The sequence below is a fragment of the Cnephaeus nilssonii genome (genome assembly GCF_951640355.1).
Source record: "Cnephaeus nilssonii genome assembly, chromosome: 20".
Lineage (NCBI taxonomy): Eukaryota > Metazoa > Chordata > Mammalia > Chiroptera > Vespertilionidae > Cnephaeus > Cnephaeus nilssonii.
The window spans coordinates 33,325,540-33,341,693 of record NC_137091.1 but is presented as its reverse complement, the minus strand read 5'-3'; the positions used below and the strand labels follow the sequence as shown (position 1 = coordinate 33,341,693).

The 16,154-nt window shown below is 46.6% G+C and overlaps 2 protein-coding genes across 2 annotated transcripts in view; one reads left to right on the top strand and one right to left on the bottom strand.

Moving 5' to 3' along the window:
• Positions 1-8,332: 8,332 nt before the first annotated feature.
• RGS9BP (regulator of G protein signaling 9 binding protein) lies at positions 8,333-9,787 on the bottom strand. The gene has a single exon (XM_079759829.1). The coding sequence runs from the start codon at positions 9,474-9,476 to the stop codon at positions 8,769-8,771; it is 708 nt and encodes a 235-aa protein (XP_079615955.1). The 5' UTR covers positions 9,477-9,787; the 3' UTR covers positions 8,333-8,768.
• A 661-nt stretch (positions 9,788-10,448) lies between these two features.
• Positions 10,449-16,154, top strand: part of ANKRD27 (ankyrin repeat domain 27) — a 67,923-nt gene continuing 62,217 nt past the window's right edge. The window contains 1 exon segment of the mRNA XM_079799422.1: positions 10,449-10,597. The gene's annotated coding sequence lies outside the window, so the exon portion shown is untranslated.

The window sequence follows — 16,154 nt, the reverse complement described above, 5'->3', positions numbered from 1 at the left end:
GGTCAGTGCGCTCCCACAGGGGGAGCGCTGCTCAGTCAGAAGTTGGGCTCATGGCTGGTGAGCGCAGTCCCGCCTCCGCTGCAGACTGGCAGTAAGGAGTGAGGGGTCCCGGACTATGAAAGGGATGTCTGAGTGCCGGCTTAGGCCCTAAGACAGCAGGCGGACATCCCTCGAAGGGTCCTGGACTGCAAGAGGGTGCAGGCCGAGCTGAGGGACCCCCCCCCAAGTGCACTAATTTTGTGCACTGGGCCTCTAGTATCCTATAACCTCAGTTATCTGAACTGTAGCCAAGAGCCAGAACAGAATCAAAGAATAGACCCTGAGCAGCAAGAGATACAAATATATTAAAATCTAATGTGCTCTGCTCACAGGAAAACTAATTAATAGATGTATTACTTATCTATTGCTGTTAAATTCTTTAAAAAAAAAACTTGGTGGCTTAAAACAATAAACATTTACTATCACAGTTTCTCTGCATCAGGAATTTGAGAGCATCTTAGCTGGGTGATTCTAACTCTATCTCCCATGAGATTGTGGTCAGCAAGTCATCTGGGATTTGGCTGGGCACTGGGAAGGAGGGTCCATTTCTACAATGCCTCAATCACATGGCTTTCAATTTGACACACTTTCTGTCCATATATATAACTTTATTATGATAAAAACACCAGAAGAGAGTCTGAAGTATAAAAACCAAAACAAAAAATTACCTGTGATGCCTGTCATAAAGAATTAAGAATTAGAAAAAATGGCCCAGCTGGCATGGTTCAGTGGTTGAGCTTTGACCTATGAACCAGGAGATCACAGTTTGATTCCTGCTCAGGGCACATGCCTGGGTTGTGGGCTCCATCCCCAGTGTGGGGTGTGCAGGAGACAGCCAATCAATTATTCTCTCTCATCACTGATGTTTCTATCTCGCACTCTCCATCTCTGATATCAATAAAAATATATTTTTTAAAATAATTAGAAAAAATGGAAAAGATAAAACTCCAATTGTGTAGAAAAATGGGCAAGAGCTAATGAAAAGATAGTTCATTGTGATTTACTCAAGGTCCCACAACAGCAAGTATCAAAAACTGTCTCCAGATTTTGTTCTGAATGCCCTGCCCAGCCCTGTTTTGCCATGCACAATGCCAACTACCACAGGCCTGACAGTAAGTGCACACAGCCATCCCCTTCTAGTGCTAGCAATTACCATGTGCCATTCCCTCACAATACAATGAGTCAACAGTTACATCATAGCTAAGGAAAGTTGACTCTTCATTCTTTTTTTCTTTTCTTTTTTATGTAGGAGAAATATACTACTATTCAACCTCTCCTGTAAGGTTGGCAGCCCTGAGAACTTACATGTAGCATGTTAGACTCTTCATTCTTATGCTCTACTAGTCCTCCCTAGCTATCTTCACAATACAAAATTTCCTCATTTGATTTATTAGAACATGCATAATCCTGGGGGGAAAAGTTACAAACATATGTCACATTGCTTCTTACCCACAGCTCCAAGTGGCCTTTTTTTAAAAAAAAATATATACTTTATTGATTTTTTACAGAGAGGAAGGGAGAGGGACAGAGAGTTAGAAACATCGATGAGAGAGAAACATCGATCAGCTGCCTCCTGCACACCCCCTACTGGGGATGTGCCCACAACCAAGGTACATGCCCGTGACTGGAACTGAACCTGGTACCTTTTAGTCCGCAGGCCGACGCTCTCTCCACTGAGCCAAACCAGTTAGGGCTCCAAGTGGGCTTTTATTTCGATCTCTCAGCGATCCTAAATTCATTTCTATTATCCATTATTTACCAGGTTCTTTCACTTGAAAAAGGAAGAGAATGTGATCTGCAGGGCTAGCCATGGAGAGATTATCTCAGCTTAGAGACTCAACAGTAACAGGAGTTTGTTCCACCTGCCTAGAAACCAAGGCATGTCACTGCTGTGAAACAAAATTCGCCTCTGAATGACCAGTAACATTCTGTGCACCAAGAATCACCACCTAAAACTTACTTCTCAAAGGGTTTTTTGAGAAGAGTTTCTAAAAGATTCACAACATTTTTTTTCTCAAAAATGTATGTATTCTGCCCTGGCCAGTATGGCTCAGTTGAATGAGCATTATCTTGTGCACCTTGAGATTGCAGGTTTGATTCTGGGTCAGGGCACTTGCCAGGTTTTGAGCTCAATCCCCAATAGGGGGCGTGCAGAAGGCAGCCAATAAATGTCTCTCTCATCCATGTTTTTTTCTCTCCCTCTCCCCTTCCTCTCTCTGTTTCAAAGATCAGTAAAAACATATTTTTTTTAAATGTACGGATTCAATTTGTGTGACATTTTGGAAAAGGCAAAACTATAAGTTTGACTTTATAATAATGTATGGATTCCAACCTCTACATCAACCTGAATTTCCCTCTGTAGCCTTAACTTCTTTGTTACATACCTTCTCTCATTTGACAAGTTTATCTAGTTTTAATCTTCAAATTGATGTTTGGAAAGTTAAATGTTTTCATATACTAGTATATATATATTTGGCAATCATCCCATTTTTTTGGACTTGTAAAGTCGGATGGTAAATAACAGCAATGACAGCCAACATTCATTGAATTCTGACAGCTTGGAAAAAGTCATCTCTACATTCCTATGAAGCTTACCCTATTATTATTCCCATTGTAAAGATAAGGCAATTGAGGTCAGAGAGATTAAGGATTTATTTAAGGAAGTCGGATCATAACTTAGGTGTATCTTATTCCATAGGCAGTGCTCTTAACCTCTATGCTATTCTGTCTTGATACCATATTTCAAAGAATGCTTCTGATTTTCTGGGGTAAGATTCCAGAAGTGTTTTGCCTTGTTTTGGGGAGGAAGGTTCTAAAATTGTTTCTAATTATAATTGAGAATCTAACTGTAAAATATATATATTTTAATAACATTTTCTAGGTGATAAGAGCATTCAAATTTTTATTGTAAAAACATCATAACACTAAATTAAAAATACTGAAAAAAACATCATTCACAATCCCACCACCTTAATATTTTCATTTCTGTGCATTTCCTTGTAGATCTTCTCTATATGCCTAACACATACATACAAGCAGGAGACACTCAAACTTGCCTTGTGGCAATAGCATATTAAAAGGACTCTTCAAAATCATTTTGCCAACAGGAGCCCTCATTTGGCATATTTACATTTGTCACATGAGCCTCAAGTTTATATAATTCTAAACTTACACACCAAAGAACAAGGATGCCCAAAATCTCATAGTACTACAATAAAAACACTCGGATTCCTCTGTGAAATGAGATGAAAACAAGTAAATGAAAGAGAAGAATGCTTTTCCAGAAATCCACTTATTCCTCATGGACACAGGGCTGCAGCATGAGGTCAGTCCCTGCTCCTTTGGTCTGTTCCTAAGAGCCAAGGAAACAATATTTAAATGTGACTTTGATCTTTGTTGACCACAGCCAAATATCCTTCATGCGGAGACCTACTTTTCTTCCTGGATTTCGGGCCGCATTAAAAGATGAGTATAATCATATTGTAGAACAGCACTTGCAGATTTATAATCCTGGGGTATTTCTAAACACCTCTTTATGTAATGAAATCTGTGAAGGGTAAATATGGTGATCAGGACATTCACTTTAAACATGCATGAAAAAGATTAGGAATTTTTAAAAAAATCACAATAGATGACAGCTGAATCATTTGAGGGTGCCTTTTCCAACTAAGTTATAAATGCTGTATGTTATCTTTAATTTTTAGTTATTAATAAACATTTTAGTTAAAAGACACAAAGCTTTTTATTCCACCTTGGATCTGATGCTGATACCAGACATAACAGGTCCGTTGCTGCCTGTCGCCATTAAGTCAATGAGTAGAGACCAGGTTGAATCTCATGTTTGTTCGAATTGTCGGCAATAGGAGAGAGCAGCAGATGTGGCATCTTTTAAAAAACTACTCTGCCTGGCTGATGTGGCTCAGCGGTTAAGCATCAACCCATGAACCAAAAGGTCATCAGATTAATTCCCTGTCAGGGCACATGCCCGGTGGGTTGTGGGCTCGATCCCCAGTAGGGAGCATGCAGGAGGCAGCAGATGGATGTTTCTCTCTCTCATAGATGTTTCTATCTCTCTATTCCTCTTCCTTCCTCTCTCTCAAATCAATAAAAACTATTTTTTTTAAAAAAAACTACTCTAACAGCTTCCACCAGTTGGCTGATTACATAGGGATAGGGAAGAAAAGCTACATATAGCAGGATCAGGGCTGTGGGGTATGTGGTCAGTGTGTCCGATGCCAGAATCCTAAAGTCTGATAACAAGGTAGTTCATCCTTTTATGATGTCAAACAGCTTAGCCCGTTCTCAGAATCAGAAAATGGACAGCATTCCTGGGGCAAACTCCCAGAGAGGGCCAGTTACCAGGTCAGAGTGTACCTTCTTTGATGAAGACAGAACAGAAATGATGTATACTATCTATGAACATTGTTAGTGCCCACCATTTCCTCCCTGCTCCTGTCAGTGCCACATACAAAACAATCCATGCTGAGCTCACACTCCCCAACATCAGGCGGCCAATGTAGTTACGGTTCTGAGGGCACCAGGTCACTTACAGAGTAGGATTCTCCCAGCCTGCGTGACAAACGACAGGTTTTCGCATCTGTAAGTTCCCAGAATCAGTTTAGGTGGTCCAGCTGCTGGGTACAACAAACTATTTAATAAATACTGGGCATCCTTGGACTTAAGAGTTAGGGTCTGAATTTAGATTCCTAATCTAATTTAAGTAGCATTGACACAAATTTGCTTTTTAAGTCCACCCACTAGTTCTGATAGGGACTAAAATCACAGTAAGCTCAGTTCATTCTAATTTTTAAAAATCATATGGAATTTTACCCACAGACTAATTTTAGACAATAACCACCAAACTGTAAGATTCCATTTCAGTATGCACCAAAACACACCAAACAATCAAAATAACCCTTTCTTGTTTAACTGCATTCCATTAAACGTTTCAAGCTCTGGAAGGGACCTTGGAGTTAGTGAGGACCCCCCCCCCACACACACACACACACACACACACCCATGTCATAAATGAGGGAAGTGAGGCACAAGGAGGTCAGTGACTTGTCTGAGGTACCTGGAAAGAGAGGCAGAGTCCCTGACAATTGCAGCTGGTCAGGCCTTGCCGGAGAAGGCATGCCCTCAAAGCGCATAGAGACCAGTCCTAAACACTTTGTTTCTCAGACTGACATGCAGACTCACACTCTGGGGCTCACACCCTTAACAAGCACTCAATAAAGAAGAGAGAACTACATTCTGAAAAGCAACCAAATAACTAAAAACATACCAATGTGCACATTGAAAAGGAAAATGCAGCATGATCAGGGTCCTCATGCAAACCAGCTCTCTCTCTCTCTCTTCAACCAGAAGTACTTTTTAGTCATTCGACATCACGCATCTCTTATGTAGCTTACTGTAAACTTTAGGTAAATCATAAAGTTTATGGTCTACTTTTATTCACCAAAAATATTTTCCCTTCTGGCATTTTAAAAGTGTAAGTTTTTAGAGTACATTAAAAAAAAAAGAATTTGCCAGCAGGCATTCTTTCTCCTACAAACATTATTAGTTGGTGCTTTTTTTAAACTAATAGCAATAGTTCAAAGTCCCCATGATAAGTGCCTTGACATATCAAGTTCTTATCTTTTCAGTATCACAAAAAGCAGTGCTGTTTTCCCAAAGGAAAAGCCAGGTATGTTTCCTCTTTACAAGTATTTAACTTCATGAGAGGTTTTACGTAACAATAGCATTTTACTTTGGAAGTAAAACTCTATCCTTTAGCTTGTGCTTTTAATTTGGGAAATTAGATGTTCTCTGACATAGACCTTAACATTGACCGCTTCATGATACCCTATATTAAACATGTTGAATTTGTTTTCTTTTCTATCACTTGCATCATGGTAGAAGATCATACCAAGTGTTTTTTTAGAGAATTATTAACCAAGTGGTTTTTTTAAGAGAATTATCAAACATCTAAATTAAATCAGGCTGCTACAAGAAAGCAATTTCTTGAAATATATATAGAAATCAGAGCAGAGAGAAAGAGTAGCCTTTTGCTCAAGCAGCAAGTGATTTTGCTTGTATCATCGAGCAAAAGTTCTATTAGGCAATGTTATAACTACAAACAATGCCAAATATTCCTAATGTTTAACATTTTCAAACTCCGAGTATTGTTTAAGCTAACAAGTCTACAGCAAAAATATGTTTATTGTAATTTGGCCCAATTTTGCAACACTTTGTCACTAATTTCAGTGAGCAGAGGACTCGCAGAATCAGGTGCACTTCTGATTGCACATATAAGTGAAGACCCAAGGGTCTGCCAAATGGGTGGAAAGAGTGACAACCAATTGCTCTCTATGGATTACACAACTTCCAAAGTTTTTTTAAAGCAGGTTCTGCTGAACAATTTGTTTCTCATGAACAAAACACCTTGGTAAGAACATAGTCAGACCCTGGCCAGTGTGGCTCAATGGGTTGTCCTGCACACCAGGAGGTTGCTGGTTCCATCCCCAGTAGGGAGTGTGCTGTTTCTTTCTCTCCCTCTCCCTTCCTCTCTTTCAAAAAATCAATAAAACTATTCTTTTTTTTTTTAAATAAAACTATTCTTTTAAAAAAAAGAATAGAGAATCACAGTCTTCGAAAAGGAAGACTTTACTTAGGGCTCCGTTTTTAGTGATATTTTCCAACACTGGGTCACAAAATGCCCCAGCCTCCTCTTGCCTGAGATGAGACTTTTGGGGAAAGTGACAGAGATTCCATGTTGTGTTGTATATTAGAAAACTTCCTGTCTCATCTCTGAAAGTACCCTGGGCTGTCAGATGCAAAATAATTTTATGTTGGCCGCTATTCAGACTCACCCAGACCTAGATGAGGCAGAAGTTCCTTTTAATTAGTTATTGTCATAAAACTTTTATTCGGCTCAAGACCCTGTGAGTCGTTTAAAACCGCTATGCAAGCATCTCATATTCTAAGTTACTGGAACCCGTGTGCAGAGGAGGAGTGGGAGTGGGCTGGGCTGGGAGGATTGTCCTTAGTTAGGACTGGGCGCCCAAACAGCACTCCGGCTGCTCTTTGCCTCTGCCATTGGCCCTCTCAAGTTGCCCTTGTGAAAACCTGCCAATTCTCTCCTCTTGGTCCCTTTTCTCACTTTGGGGGTAAAAAAGGAAGAAAAAAAATCCTTGTCAGTTTTGAGCCAAACCAATGCCTATGAATTTTATGCCAAATTATTACCTTTACGGAGTAAATGCATCTTTTTTCTCAACAGATGTTCTCTCAGTAACACAGGTAGGGGGTGGCAGCCCAGCTCAGGCAAATTCTAGTCTCAGACCCAGGGTGTTTTCAACATTTCCTTGTTTATTGACCAAGAGAAGCAAGGGCTGCTTAATTTCTGTCACCTACACCTGTGGGTCTAGTAGTTTTTGTTATGACCTCCTGCCTTCAAGATCAATTTTAAAACTAAATGGAAATATATATTTAGTAACCAAAGTATATAAGTAAAGACTATGTTTGACTCATTGGCACGTATAAATTCGTGGCCAAATGTTCTTTAGAGAAAAAAAAAATCAGCTTTGATAGTACACAATGTGATTTTTCTTTAAAATGATTGTTATTTTGAAAACACATTAAGTTCCAAGTTAAAACTATTACGTTCTCAGCACGCCAGTGATGCTACTATGTCCCCTCAGGGGGCAGTGTTTGGGTCAGAGAGCTGTGCAGCTCCTTCTAAAGCCAGCTCTCCTACTGGCTGGCAAGCAAATTCCAAGGGATGGACAGGATTAAGGGCTCCAAAGAGGATTCCCCAGCCCTCCGCGAAAAGGAGGATCAAAAACTCTGGTCTAGTTCTGGAACAAAAATAAGCCAAAGGGAAGGAGAAAGTTCCTGTTTATACAGCATGTGGCCCTTCCCAAAGCTTGCACCCCGCCCAGGCAGGCGAGGGAGAGCCCTTTTAAATAGGCAGTGTGCGCAGTGGGTCCAACCCCATGAAGGAAGGTTCTGTGGCCCTTCTCTGGTTTCCTAAGCAGAGTCAGACCCTGCAGCGGCGAGGGCACAACCCCAAACCTCTTCTAGCTGCTTTTGGTGATTCTGCCAAGAAGCGCAATCGTGAGCCATCCAGAAAACACTTTGCATGAACGTCTATTTTCCCTCTCCTAAACTTAGGCCCCAAAGGATTAAAGTAAACAAACAAACAAACAAACAAAAACCTGCTTATATCCTGTTGCAATTTGCCTCTTGTCCAGGAAGAAACAACCCCCCCTCCAGCAAAACAGCCCCCCTCTCTCCACTTCATTTCATCGCCGCCTTTATCAAACTGCCCCATGTAGCGAGTGGGAGTCTCCAGTAGGGGTGGTGGCACCAAACTCGGACTCAGTGCAAACACGCCCCAGCAGCACACGCGGTAACCCATTAACTCGGAGGAATCTGGGGTCACTGTGGACCGTTTTCTATTAATAGAGGATAAAGCTCCTGCAAACATGAGCGGTAATGCCCTGGCAACCTGCACAAATTAACTCCTCCCTGGCCAGCAGGAGGAAACCACGTTCTGCCGGTAGATGTGTGCTTGAAATACGCGTGTACACCTACACACACGGGGTTTTAGAATTGCTCCCCTTAAAACACGTCAGATTCCACTCCCACCCCGAGTCCTAGCGGGAAGGGACATTCCGGGAGAGGGGTGTCTCTGGGGAAGGAGCGGTGGCGGTCAGGAAGGAGCTGAGCCGCAGGCTATCAGGTGTCGGTCAGCTCAGCTTTGCCACGCACACCGCCAGGGCCACAGCCGCCAGCAGCACGGCGCTGAACACAGTGGCAGCCAGGGCCTTGCTCGGGTCGCAGGGCCCCGTGCGCTCTTCTACGGACACAAAGCCCGCCGAGGAGGCTCCAGCGCTGATCAGGAGCTCGGCGCCCGCCGCCTGCCGGGCTTGCACCGTCCAGCGGGGCACGTTGACCTTCGTCTCCAGGTCGTAGATCATCTCGCCCACCTGAAGGATATCCCGCTCCAGCTCGCGCAGGTCGTCTACGTCGAAGTTGCGCTCTGCCCCGTGCCGCAGGGTGCGGGCGCTCAGGGCGCGGGCCGCTACGCCTGCCGCACCGCCCGCCACACCCGTGCGCACCAGCGGCCGTCGCGGCGCGTGCAGAGGGAACGCGGTGCCCAGCGCCAGCGCGCGCCGCATGTCCGCTTCCAGCAGGTCCAGGCAGCCGGAGAAGGCTACCCAGAGGCGTTCGAACTCGGTGCGTTCCTCGGCGCCCATGCCCTTGTCTCGCAGCGCGGTCGTCAGCGGCGCACCGGTAGCCACCGCCAGCTCCTGCGCCTTCTGGCGCGTCTTCTGCAGCTCCTCGCGAAGGTTCTGCGAGTCTGCCGAGCCTCCGATAGTGAGCACCAGGTGGTGGTAGCATGCGGTCGCCTTGTTGAGCGCGTCCAGCAGCGCCTTGCACTCCTCCCTCGCCATAGCGGTGCGCTCCGGCACGACCTGACCGGCCTCAGGCCCTCAGCACAGCCCAAAGGCCAATCCCCACTGCGGCTCCGGGTCGGGCCGCTGGCACCTTCCTCATGGCCCCAGGCTAGCTCCGCGCTGCAGTGCTGTCGACGGAGCGAGCTAGGGACTCGCGACGTGCGCCGGGCGCGTTAGCTGCCTCCGGGCCCCTCGTCCATCCTCCCAGATACGCTCAAGTCACACGCTGAGTCTCTGTACTGCCCTGGCCTCCACGGTGGCCCCCTGCGAAGCCCGGGTGGCGGTCCCCATCCTCCTCTGGTACCGTCTCTAGGACCAACCCGCGAGCTGCGCGCTCCGCCTTAGCCGCTGCCAAGGATGGCTGGGTCGTGTTTCTTAGGATCCACCCACCCCGCCCGTCCTCGCGGGATGCTTCCATCCCCTGGACAAGGGATAGGCGGGGCCCCGCGCGGGAGGTCACGTGTAGGTCCCCTGTCTCTCCCTCCTCCTCACCCCATTGCAGTTCTGGAATAATAGCGCTTCGCATATCTAACCCTCTATTTTACCGATGGGGAAAACTGAGGCCCAGGTAAAAATAAAGGGGGGGGGTGTCACTCTACATCCATGCAAGTGAGGGGCTTAGAACCTAAGGATCATGACTCCCAGCCCCTACTTCATAGGACTGGGCACCTCCGTCCTCCAAAGCTAGCAATAAAGGGCGACACATGAGGAGGTATGGCTCCTGGGTCCCCAATCTCAATCCAGCCGGCTTTCCAGAGACCAAGCTTGGACCCCTTCCCGTGACACAGTTGCTCGCGACCCCGCCCTCTCCCGTTCTGGGCACGCGCAGTCGGCAGCTCTGGGCTCGCCCGCCGGAGTAGGAAGCGCAGTGCGCCGCCTGAACCCCGCCCCCGGCTGGGCGGGCTTAATGATTGCTCTGCGCGCACGTCACTCTGGGAAAGGCTGGCCGCTCATTGGGCTGACTCAGGGACGCGGCTCCGCCCAACGGCGGAGTAAGAGGGTGGGCGGTGGCGTGGGGCCGCGCGCTAGGGTGGTGGTACCTGAGGCCGGATCCCGGGGGCCGGTGGTGTCGCCGCTGCTCCCGAAAGGGCAGGGAGTGAAACTATGTAGCCTTTTAAGTAAGTGTCCTCTCTCCTGTCTGCTCCCGTGCCTCCCTCCCCTCGGGACGGCTGCGCTCGGGACCCGGAGGCCGGAGGAGGCCGGAGCTGGAAACTCCTTTTTCCGCCCCCCGCGCCCCACGGCGCCCCTGGCAGGCATGGTGGCTCCCGGGCGACTCCTAAGGCCCCGACCCTTCGCCGATAGCCCGCCCTGTCCGCGCTCTTCCGGTCCCGTCTGCAGCAGGACTTGTTCTGTCTCTCCTTTCCGGGATGGGGTGGGGTGGGGTGGGGTGGGGAAGAATGCGTCCTCTGACCCCCGCGGCGCTGGCATGGGCCTGCGAGTCCGGGGTCTCCGGAGTTCAGAGTTGCGGGCAGTGGGCGGGACCGTAGCTCCTGGCTGAGTGACCTCCTGGGTTTGCGGGCGGCCTGGGCGGTGAAGGTGGAGAGAAGGCTGTGAGTGGTTGTCCAGGGCCTCGGGCCAGGCTCTTGTGGTCCCCGGGTAGGGGGCGATGAAGGCGCGGGGGAGGGAAAAGGGAACCCCTGCCTACCTGCCTCTCGCGGAGCAAGGTCTCCTCGTCCTGCTAGGTAAAGATTACTCCAGGAAAATTCTTAAGCACCAAGAGATATTCCGGACACTGAGGTCTGTTCAGTTCTTTTGGTTAGAAATGGACAGCCTACAGGTTCTAGTGCTAGGCCGCGTCCCTCTGGATGCCCTTCGAGATGCTGGGGACCTGGGCACTTCGGCCCTTGCTGGGCCACCAGAGCAGGTTTGTCAAGTCTTAATTGAGGATTTAGGACGTTCAAGAAACGAGGGGTAGCACACAGTCGCACTAGCGTTAGAGCAGAGCAGGGGATATTGGCATTTCTAGGTCACCTCTCTGGCCCTGGTGAGGAGGCACTTGGGAGGGTCCAGAGGGCAGGTCCTCTGGGCTTGCTCTCACTCAGGAGACTGTCCTTTAGTTCATTGATTCAGTGGCCATTTGTGGTGAGGGCTCAGGTTCTCTCGGCCTTGGCCATTCTTTGCCGAGGAGGGTCTCAGCCACCCACCTGCCAAATGGATGCCGTGACAGAGGAAGAGTAGTTTTCAGGACAAAATGGTAGAAGGAGGGAGAACCCATCTCTTTGGAGAGTTGTGGGGACAGCAGAAGGAGATGAGGCTGTGGAGATGAGTAGGGTGTCAGATATAAGAGGCCCTTAATGCCAACCAGAGGAGTTAAGAGTTCATCTGGTAGGGCGTGGAGAGGAAGTCATTGTGGAATCCTGCACAGACCTGTGTTGGAAAGATCGCTTCGTGGTCTTTCCCATGAACAAGTTTGAGTGACATCAGCAGGCAGAGCCTGTAGGCTTCCCAGGGGAAAGGGCAGTATGAGAGCCGGGACAGATACTTCTGACTAGCCCTAGTTCAAGAAAGCAGTTGGTGCTGTGAAGTTGGGTAGACACTTTGGGTGAGCTCTCCCATCCTTGGCTTGTCACCTGCAATAACCCTGTAGGGCAGTGTTCCTGGGGGAGTGGGCTGTCGTATCTGCATAGGGCCTGCCGTCAGGTCTTGATTGTGCCTCCTTGTGGCTCCTTGGATTGTGTTGCCCTCATGAGGGCAGCTGCTGGTTCTTTGTTCTTCACGTGTCTGTGCCTGTTAGTGTGTCTGTCTGGGCTTTCCCTCTGTTGATGAACTGCCAGGATTAGGTTGGTATTCAGTAACTTCATGTTCTCCTAGAGGAGCAGAGGAATGCGAACTTGTGATGATAGATACCAGACCTAGAAAAGGTTTACACCTGAAGAATCCAGACCTGGTTTGTCCTGAGGTTGCTTCCACATCTGAGACATACTGAGAAGTGGCCCTTGGAGCTCCTGCCTTTCTGCCCAAGATACTGGCAGGGAGGTGGGTTATGCAGGGAGGTGGGTTATGCAGGGAGGTGGGTTATGCAGGGAGGTGACTGCACCTGCAACTCCGGGAGCAGGGTGATGGAGTGGCATTCTGTGGAGCAGTTGTGCCCCTCCAAACTTTCCTGCTCCCTTTCCAACCATGAGGCCTTCTCTCCCTCTGTGACCCTCCACAGTCCAGCTGTCACTGTGGTTAGCCAGCTCTAAGGAAACTGTTTGTTTCTGTTTTTTAGCCAGTGGCTGCCTAAGGGCAGCCCTTCCCCCTCCCCTGGATATGGGCAGTGGATTTCCAGCTCCAGTGAGAGATGATCCCTCCCTGGGAGCTTAAGCTTCCTCTAACACCCCACTATTATTTTGTTCAAGTGGGAGAACAGTTAACACGCCTACGGTGAGCTAAGTAAGCCAGGTGCAGGCTGGGTGCTTCAAAGAGGAGCTTTGAGAAAAATATGTACGAGATCCATAGACATTATAGGCCAGAAGGACACAAGTGACCATAACACCATACATTATATCAGCAGATTGCTTCCATTTGGAATTAAAACAGATGAGTAGAAAGTTTTTCCTTTTTGCCTTTTCCTCCAGCTGGAGAATATTGCTCATCTGTTGGAAAATATGCCTGTTCAGGGTCTTTGGTCAGGTCCCTGGAAGGGTGGGAAGAGCCACAGCAGTGAGATTTCAGCAGGGAATGCATCTCTGGAGGTACAGACTCTCCTATGCTGGATTCTGCTGAGCCAGGCTGCACACTGTCACCAGCTGTCCCTGGCCAGCTAGAGTCCTCCAGGCTAGCAAGACGGTTGAAGACCACAAAACCACAAGTGTGCACACTGCCTCCTGAAATACCTGGTACTGGTTTGAGGCCTTGCCTGGCTGTCCTGATCACAGAGTAACTTTAGATAACTCAGGTTCAGGGATATTTGATCTCAAACTTTGCTAGGTTTTCTGTAAATGATCCCATTATTTGAGCTTAGGCAGGGATGCAATTTTTAAAAAAATACATTTTTACTGATGTTTTTATAAAGAGAAGAAGGGAGAGGGAGAGAAAAAGAAACATCAATGTGAGATGGAACATCAGTCGGCTGCCTCCTGCATGCCCCGTACCGGGAATGGAGCCCAAAACCTGGGCATGTGCCCTGACCAGGAATTGAACTGGTGACCGTTGGGTGCATGGGACAACACCCAACCACCTGAGCCACACCAGCCAGGGCAGGGGTGTAATTTTTTAAAAAAGGAGTTTTATAAGAGGACTCACTCACCTTTTTAGTTTTATAAGGAAAAACTAGTCTGACTATATCATATCTTGTTTTTCATGAGGCTTTTGTCCAAGGCATCTTTACTTTGCTTGATATTTTAAAATATAAAACGAATTCCTCCAAGTAAACTTGTCAGAATATTAAATATTATTTTTAAGCACTTACCCCTATGTAAGAATTCAACTCTGGCATTAAGCACCAAATTGTATGTGATTTATTACATATTTTTAACCCTGGGACAGAAAGGTTGAGAACAGTGCTAGACAGAGGTCTTTGAATCTACTTCTAGACAGAGTTCAGGGTTCAGTCGTTGGCAACCAGGAGGACTATGTCCAAGAGAAAGTAGATGATTTAGGACTGAAAAACAGTAAGCTCCATCCCATTTACCAGCAATACTTGCTAGGAGTCTTACGTGTTTACACAGTTCATGCTTTTAAACTGAATGTTTTGATGTGGCATTTAGGGGCCTTCTCTTACCTGCTCTGTTTGAATTATTACCTCTTTTACCTGCTCTGTTTGAATTATTACCTCTTTTACCTGCTCTGTTTGAATTATTACCTCTCTTACCTGCTCTGTTTGAATTATTATTTCTATAGACTCGTCTTCTCATCAAGTCAAAAAAAGTTTACTCAGGTTTTCTTTTTTATTTGTTTGTTTGTTAATCCTCACCCAAGGATATTTTTCCATTGATTTTTTTAGAGAATGGAAGGGAGGGGGCGAGAGAGAGAGAGAGAGAGAGAGAGAAAGAGAGAGAGAGAGACATCGATATGAGACACATTGATTGGTGACCTCCAGCACATGCCCTGACCAGGGCCAGGGATTGAGCCTACAACTGGGTAGGTGCCCTTGACTAGAATTGAACCTGGGACCCTTCAGTCTGCAGGCCAAAGCTCTGTCCACTGAGCCAAACCGGCTGGGGCTTTACTTGGGTTTTCTGTGCCCACAAGAACTTTTTCATGCTTCCTGCCAGGATGTCCTCCTTCCCCCCTTCTTGCCCCCAACCTCCTCCCTCCTGTTCCTGTCTCTATCTGGTCCTGACTTTTCCCAGCACTGTTCGGGGTTTGTTTTACTCTTCTGGTGCACATTCTTTGCCTCCCAGCTAGGTTATTAGTTTCTCTGTCAAAGCTAGCCCTTGTCACCTTCATCTTGGGGGCGGAGGTGTTGGTGTTCTGCCAGCATCTTGCTGAAAGCAGGAGTATCCCTTCGCAGCTTTAGTCTGACCATATCATATCTTGTTTTTCGTGAGGTTTTTGTCCAAGGCATCTTTATTTTTGCACTCTGCTATATAGAACCAACTGTGTCAGTAACCTGGAAGAATTTTGTTTTCTTGTGACTCTGTCCCCGCAAAATTACATTATTCATTTCTTCTGGTAAGGACTCATGAAAAGATTATCTGGGCTTGTAATAATTTAATTCGACAAATCAAATACCTAAATTGTTGCAGAACTATCTCTGTGGTCCAGGAAGGGATTATATGTGACTGTTTTCACGACAGACTCCTCCGTAAGCGGATTTGCAGGGCCTCCTTCAGGCAGTCCCCAGGAGCTGCAGCCAGGACAGCTCTGGCCGGACCAGACTGAGGAGATTCCATGTGGGGCTTGTGTAGCTGTCTGTCAGGGGGGCTTTTCCTTTGGGGGAAATGAAGTGTGGAATCCTTGCATCCGTGCTTCATGAAATAACCCCTAATCCACGCATATTTCTTTTACATAATGGGTGTAGTGGTTAAAGGGGAAGGTGTTAGAATAAATTTTGACATCTGTGTGTAATCTCAAGTTAGCCAACTGAGCCTCAGTTTCTTCATCTGTGCCATGGGGCTAATGATACCTATGGTTATTGTATTAGTTATTATTAGTTACCCATAGTTGTCAGGAGCATTAAAATGGGATGAGGATGTATAGACGTTACCACAGTGCCTGGACCAAGGATGTTCTCAAATGGTGGCTGTTTTTATCATTAACTATAAGGGAGAGAATTCATAATATACTTATGCATACTGCTCTGGTGTCTTCCCAAGGAAGCATATTGGAATATTGTTACATAGTAAGAAAGTAATTTAGTTTTCACTCATATTTCATTCACCTGATTATATCAAGGATAAATTTACTTAATGCTCCTTAATAGTTGCTAGTTTTCTTTTTCTTTTTTTTTTTCTTTTTTGTTAATCCTCACCCAAGGATATTTTTCCATTGAGTTTTGGGGAGAGACAGAGAGAAACATGTAAGAGAGACACATCGATTGGTTGGTTGCCCCCCCCCCCCCCACATGCCCAGATCAAGCCTGCAGCCGAGGTACATGCCCTTGACCAGGATTGAACCCGGGACCCTTCAGTCCACAGGCCGACGCTCTATCCACTGAACCAAACCAGCTAGGGCTAATTTTTTCTTTTTAATGAAGAAGCCACAGGCTCGAGCTCAGAACCTTTGGCAGGCAATAGTATCTAGCAACGT

What these genes read in the sequence shown, in the direction of transcription:
- RGS9BP (XM_079759829.1), bottom strand. Translation starts at nt 9,476, where the DNA reads ATGGCGAGGGAGGAGTGCAAGGCGCTGCTGGACGCGCTCAACAAGGCG.